The sequence below is a fragment of the Mastomys coucha genome, unplaced genomic scaffold (genome assembly GCF_008632895.1).
Source record: "Mastomys coucha isolate ucsf_1 unplaced genomic scaffold, UCSF_Mcou_1 pScaffold21, whole genome shotgun sequence".
In the NCBI taxonomy this organism is placed as follows: Eukaryota; Metazoa; Chordata; class Mammalia; order Rodentia; family Muridae; genus Mastomys; species Mastomys coucha.
In genome coordinates, this window is record NW_022196904.1 from 95,900,949 (window position 1) to 95,907,475 (window position 6,527).

Consider the following 6,527-nt stretch of genomic DNA (forward strand, 5'->3'; position numbering starts at 1 on the left):
CACCCACCCCTCCTACACCCACCCCAGAAATGGTCACTTTTTACTTTTTGAGTTTCTGCAGTTAATGCAGGTTACTCACTCATATCTAAAGATAGGGAGTTGGAACCTCAGCTGAGAGAGAACATACAACAGTTGTCATTCTGGGTCTGGGTTACCTCACTCCATATAATCTTTACTAGGGAACATTCACTTTATGATTTCTTACATTTTCAAGCTCCTTTGAGAGATATTTTACTAATATTCATGCTAGAGGGTGACTTTATTCTACTTTGCTTCTGCCTATCTGGTAAGACAGAAAGAAGAGCTAATTGTTACTTCAATTTGTATTCCTATAGTTCTACATGAGGATGAGTTGATTCTTTACATGATCAGTCCTTTTGTCATTTGTATTTCTTCTGTGACTTGCTTGTTAAAAGTTCTTTTCCTGGGAAGGGGAAATACATCAGCCAATAAATTGCTTGCCTTGGAAGTATAAAGACTGGAGTTCTATCCCTAGAAAACAAGAAAATTTATGCCAGATGTGGTGACACAGGCTTGTAGTCCCAGCACTGTGAAGGGAGAAACCAAAGTATCCCTGGCATATACTAGCTGGAACTGGTCAAGTAGATAAGGCTGACTGGCAGCGAGCCCCAGGAATCTGCCTTGTTCTGCATCATCAATGCTGGGATTACAAGTGTGCACCACCATGCCTGAACTATTTATGTGCACTCTGTAGATGTAACTCAGGCCCTTGTACTTACAAAGCAAGCACTCTACCGACTGGGCTCATTTTTTTCCATCTTTCCTAATGAAGAGCTCTTTTATTCTTGATTTTTAAAAGCCCTTTAATATAGTAACTAGATTTTATATATAGTATTTAATCAATAATTCACTGTTAAGCTGCTATGTGGTACAATATAGCAATCTTAATTTAATGGTTATGCTTTTCAATACCCTAAAAACCTTTCACATTCAAATATTTAAAAAATGTTTTTATTTTTTAATCTATTATAAGGTGTTTTATTCTTTGTTTTGTATCCATCTAAGTTTTGGAGAAGAGTAGATTTTAAGAAATTTTTGTTTCTAATCAGATAGCTGTTTTTAATATGTTGTTTCCTTATTGGTTTAATAATCCTTTATCATTTTTCTTTTATCATTTATTCCCAAACTTTCTTTTCCTCCAGCAATTCATTTTTGTTCACTTTACATCCCAGTCCTACACTTACAAATTCCTCCTCTCATTGCCCCTCTCATTCTCCTTCGAGAAGGGGAAGCTCCGCTTGGATATCACCCCACCCTAGGACATCTAGTCCCAGCAGGACTAGGCACATCCTTTCCCACTGAGGTCCAACTGGGCTCCACTTGTTATGGGTCCCACATGAAGACCAAACTTCACATTTGCAACAAATGTGTAGGGGTGCCTAGGTCCAGCCCATGTGCATGTTCCTTGGTTGGTGGCCCAGCCTCTATGAGCCCCCATGCTCCCAGGTTAGTTGACTTTGTGGGTCTTCTTAAGGTGTCCTTGACCCACCTGGCTTGCTCAATTCTATTCCCTACTCTTCCAATAGACTCCCCATCCTCCACCTTTTGTCTAACTGTGAGTCCCTGCATCTGCCTCCATCTGATGCTGATTGTAGCCTCTCAGGAGACAGTTATGCTAGGGTCCTGTCTTCAAGCATGGCAAAGTATCATTAATAGTGTAAGGAGTTGTCTCTCTCATGTGGGATGGATCTCAAGTTGGGGCAGTCATTGGTTAGCTGATCTCTCGGTCTCTAGCCCATCTTTATCCCTGTACATCTTGTAGGCAAGAAAAAATTTTAGGTTATGGTTTTGTGGATAAATTGATGTCTTTCTCCCTCCTCTGGCTACAAGAGGTGGCCACTTCAGTCTCTATATCCCCTTCTAGTAGGAATCTCAGCTAGGCTCACCCCTATAAACTCCCTATACCCTACTCCCAGTCCCAGGCTTCTAGCTACTCCCAGAGATACCCATGACATATTTCCATTATCAATCTCAGCTCTCCCCCCTACACCTGATCACCATCCCCATTCCCTTCCTCATCCCCTCTTCTACCCAGTTCCCTCCCTCCATCCACCTCTAAGGACCATCTTGTTTCCTCTTCTAAGGAATATTCTCCCTTGGGACCTTATTATTTTCTTTGAGTCTGTGGATTGTAGCACAGTTACCCTGCACTTTATTGGCTAATGACTACTTACAAGTTAGTGCATACCATGCATGTCATTTGGGGCCTGGTTTACTTCACTCAGGATGCTATTTTCTAGTTTCATCCATTTGCCTTCGAATTTCCTGATGTGCTTGTTTTTAATAGCTGAGTAGTATTCCATTGTATAAATGAACCACATTTTCTTCTGTTGAGGGACATCTAGGTTCTTTCCAGTTTCTGGATATTATGAATAAAATTTCTATGAATATAGTTGAGCAAGTGTCCGTGTGGTATAGTGAGGCATCTTTTGAGTATATGCCCAGGAGTTGTAAAGCTGAGTCTTGAGGTAAAACTACCCCCAGTTTTCTGAGACACCGCCAAACTAATTTCCAGAGTAGTTGTACAAGTTTGCACTCCCACTAGCAATGAAATAGTGTTCCCCTTGCTTCACATCCTCATCACCATGTGCTGTCACTTGAGTTTTGATCTTAGCCATTCTGATGGGTATAAGGTGGAATCTCAGAGTCATTTGATCTGCATTTTCTTTATGACTAAGGATGGTGAACATTATTTTAGTTGCTTCTTGGCCATTCGAGATACCTCTGTTGAGAATTCGGTTTAGCTTTGTAACCCACTTTTAATTGAGTTATTTGGTTTGTTGATGTCTGTCTTAGTTAGGGTTTCTATTCCTGCGCAAACATCATGACCAAGAAGCAAGTTGGGGAGGAAAGGGTTTATTCGGCTTACTTCCACATGCTGTTATCACCAAAGGAAGTCAGGACTGGAACTCAAGCAATTCAGGAAGCAGGAGCTGATGCAGAGGCCATTGAGAGATGTTCCTTACTGGCTTGCTTTCTCTGGCTTGCTCAGCTTGCTTTCTTATAGGCCCCAAGACTGCCAGCCCAGGGATGGTACTAATCACAAGGGGGCCTCTCCTCTTGATCACTAATTGAGAAAATGCCTTACAGTTGGATCTCATGGAGGCATTTCCTCAACTGAAGCTACTTTCTCTGTGATAACTCCAGCTTGTGTGAAGTTGACACAAAACCAGACATTAAAGTGTCTAACTTCTTGAGTTCTTTATATATTTTGGATATCAGCCCTCTGTTGGCTGTACTGTTGGTGAAAATCTTTTCCCAATCTATAGGCTGCCATTTTGTCCTATTGACTGTATTCTAGATCTTAGAGCCTGAGCCACTAATTTTCTATTCAGGAAGTTTTCTCCTGTACCAACATGTTTAAGGCTGTTCCCCCACTTTCTTTTCTATTAGATTTAGTGTATCTGGTTTTATGTTGAGGTCTTTGACCCACTTGGATTTGAGTTTTGTGCAGGGTGATAAATATGAATCTATTTCCATTTGTCTACATGCAGACATCTAATTAGACCAGCACCATTTGTTCAATTTGATTCCATTGAACAACATGTCTGTTTCTATACCAACACCATACAGTTTTATTACTAATGCTCTGTAATACAACTTGAGGTCATGGGTGGTGATCCCTACAGAAGTTCTTTTACAATATAAGATTGTTTTGACTATCCTTGGGTTTTTATTTTTCCATATGAAGTTTTTCAATCTCTGTGTTGGAATTTTGATGAGAATTTTATTGAATCAGTAGATTGCTTTTGGTAAGATGACCATTTTCACTATATTAATCCTACTGATCCATAAGTATTATCCCGAAACTATTCTTGAGTTTGATTGTGAATTAGCTATTAATTCCACCGAGATACTATTACCTGAACTACTATAGTGTAGATAAATTTCTTTAATAACTCCTTACTATTTGGCCTACTGACTGCACACTTTGCACACCACAATCTCTTCTTCATAGTCTGAGCATGCTCTTTGGAATGCCATTCTTGGACTTAGTCTATATTGTCTTTGACATGTGTTGAATGTCGCTTTTATCTAGCATCTCCCTCAAATGTTCTCTTCCAATACTGTCATAATCATGCTATTATTTCACAAACACCTTTCCACATATATCACAAGTGCAATTCATATTTTCTTCATTGTTTCATGAACAATTGTTTCATGCATCATAAAAATTTAAGTTGGTTTTTCTTTTTTCATATATAACCTCTAACCCTCCAGTCAAAACAAGGCAGAGAGACTTTCATTTTCTTTCTTAATGCCTATGAATAGTTTTGTCTGCATTTATGTCTGTGCACCACCTGTGTGCCTAGTGCTTTCAGAGACCAGCAGAGGGCAGCATATTCTCTCAAACAAAAGATAAAGTCATTTATAAGCTGTCATGCAGGTGCTGAGAAGTGAATCTGCTTGTTCTGGAAGAGCAGAGAGTTCTCCTAACATCAGAACCATATTTCCAGCTCTCTCAGGAGGATTTAAACTATATTGCATTTTATCTATTTAAAAAACAGCAGTGGTCTTAATTTAAAAAAAAACAGCAATGGTTATAAGAAGGATTTGGAGGGTGGGAGATACGGCTATTGTACACTGCAAACAAACAATTAGAATAAAAATAATCATATATGTTAATTAGAACATGTTAGACAGAAAAATATAAAACCCTAGAACTACCCCTTCTATATGACTGAAGGTCATGAACTCAATCATACTGTCTTCTTATTGTTTCTGACAAACAGGTAAATACAAAAACATCCCAATGGGAAGAAAAAACCAGACCTTTGTAGATGAGTTTTTGTTGATGGGCCTTTCACAAGATGTAGAGACTCAGATCCTCCTGTTCATTCTTTTCTTCATCATTTACATTCTGACGGTACTTGGAAACCTGCTCATCATTATCCTCATCCTCATGGATTCTCGACTCCACACTCCCATGTACTTTTTTCTTAGAAATCTTTCTTTTGCAGATCTGTGTTTCTCAAATAGTATTGTTCCTCAGGTGCTGTCCCACTTCCTGGTAAAAAGGAAAACTATTTCCTTTTGGGGCTGTGTGACACAGGTAATCGTCTCCCTTCAGGTTGGGTGTACAGAGTGTGCACTTCTAGCAGTGATGTCCTATGACCGGTATGTGGCTGTGTGCAAGCCACTGCACTACTCCACCATCATGACCCAACAACTATGCCTACAGTTGGTCCTAGGGTCCTGGGCCAGTGGGCTCCTAGTATCTTTGGTAGATACTGTTGTTGCCTTCCATCTTCCCTATCGAGGGCAGAACATAGTCAGTCATTACTTTTGTGAACTTCCTGCTCTCCTGAAGCTGGCTTCAGCAGATACTTACAGCACAGAAATGGCCATCTTTGCAATGGGCGTGGTAATCCTTCTAGCACCTGTCTCCCTCATCCTCACCTCCTACTGGAACATCATCTCCACTGTGATCCAGATGCAGTCTGGAGAAGGGAGACTCAAGGTGTTTTCAACCTGTGGATCCCACCTTGTTGTTGTTGTCCTCTTCTATGGGTCTGCAATATTTAACTATATGCAGCCAAACACCAAAGCCAGAAAGAAACAGGATAAGATAATGTCTGTATTCTATACAGTGGTGACTCCCATGCTGAACCCCATAATTTATAGTCTGAGGAACAAGGATGTCAAAAGTGCCTTTAGGAGACTGGCTGCAAGAGTGGCCTTCTTTCAGAAGCAATGAGCTGTGGGTCTGGTTTTTATCACCATGGTAACATCTTTAAACATGGAGCAGGATTTTTTTCAATGCAGTTATTAAGTAAGTCATTTCAGGAAGAACTGTGAAACAGAAGAACACTTTGTGGAAATGGTGACCACTCTAAGACAAAGCAAAAGGGACAAAGGTATAAAACTTGGTTGTCTTTTGATTACGAGAGGTGAAATGTACTATTTCAATGAGTACATAGTTAATTAATCTACCTTGGACCCAATTTAGGCATAAGCATAGCCAAATCTGCTGGGATGTGCCTCAAATCTCAGTGTGTTGGCTAGTTTTATGTCAGTGGCAACTTGACATGGTTCTTATCATCTGAGGGGAGGGAAACTCAATTGAGAAATTTCCCCTGTAAGGGTTGGCTGTAGACAAACCTGTAGAGAATTCTCTTAATTAGTACTAAGGGATGGCCCTTCCCATTGTATGGATAACCCCTAGGCTGGTGGTCCTAGGATCTATAAAGAAGCAGGCTGAGCAAGCCATGAAGAACAAGTTAGTAAGTAACACCCCTCCATGGCTTCTGTATCAGCTCCTGCCCAATTTGAGTTCCATAAAAGTGTAACATGAGTTCTTCTGTGCTCATTTATGCGCACGAGTGAAATATTACTTTGGGGAGTCTGGGTGGCCCACAAGCAATCACATCACTAATATGTCTGACCTAGCATGAATCACTTCCTCACAACTGCATAGATGGGAGTCCCCACCACCACACTTCAATTTACATACCACATACTGTATGTATGGTCTTATCACCTCACAAGACCATTGAAACTACATG

The 6,527-nt window shown here is 40.3% G+C and overlaps 2 protein-coding genes across 2 annotated transcripts in view; both read left to right on the forward strand.

The window, feature by feature from the left end:
* The window catches only part of LOC116100809 (olfactory receptor 10A5), a 59,709-nt gene that overhangs the window by 34,976 nt on the left and 18,206 nt on the right, over nt 1–6,527 (forward strand). The gene's annotated exons all lie outside the window — the stretch shown is intronic.
* Nucleotides 4,695–5,771, forward strand: LOC116100812 (olfactory receptor 2D3). The gene has a single exon (XM_031384543.1). The coding sequence runs from the start codon at nt 4,775–4,777 to the stop codon at nt 5,717–5,719; it is 945 nt and encodes a 314-aa protein (XP_031240403.1). The 5' UTR covers nt 4,695–4,774; the 3' UTR covers nt 5,720–5,771.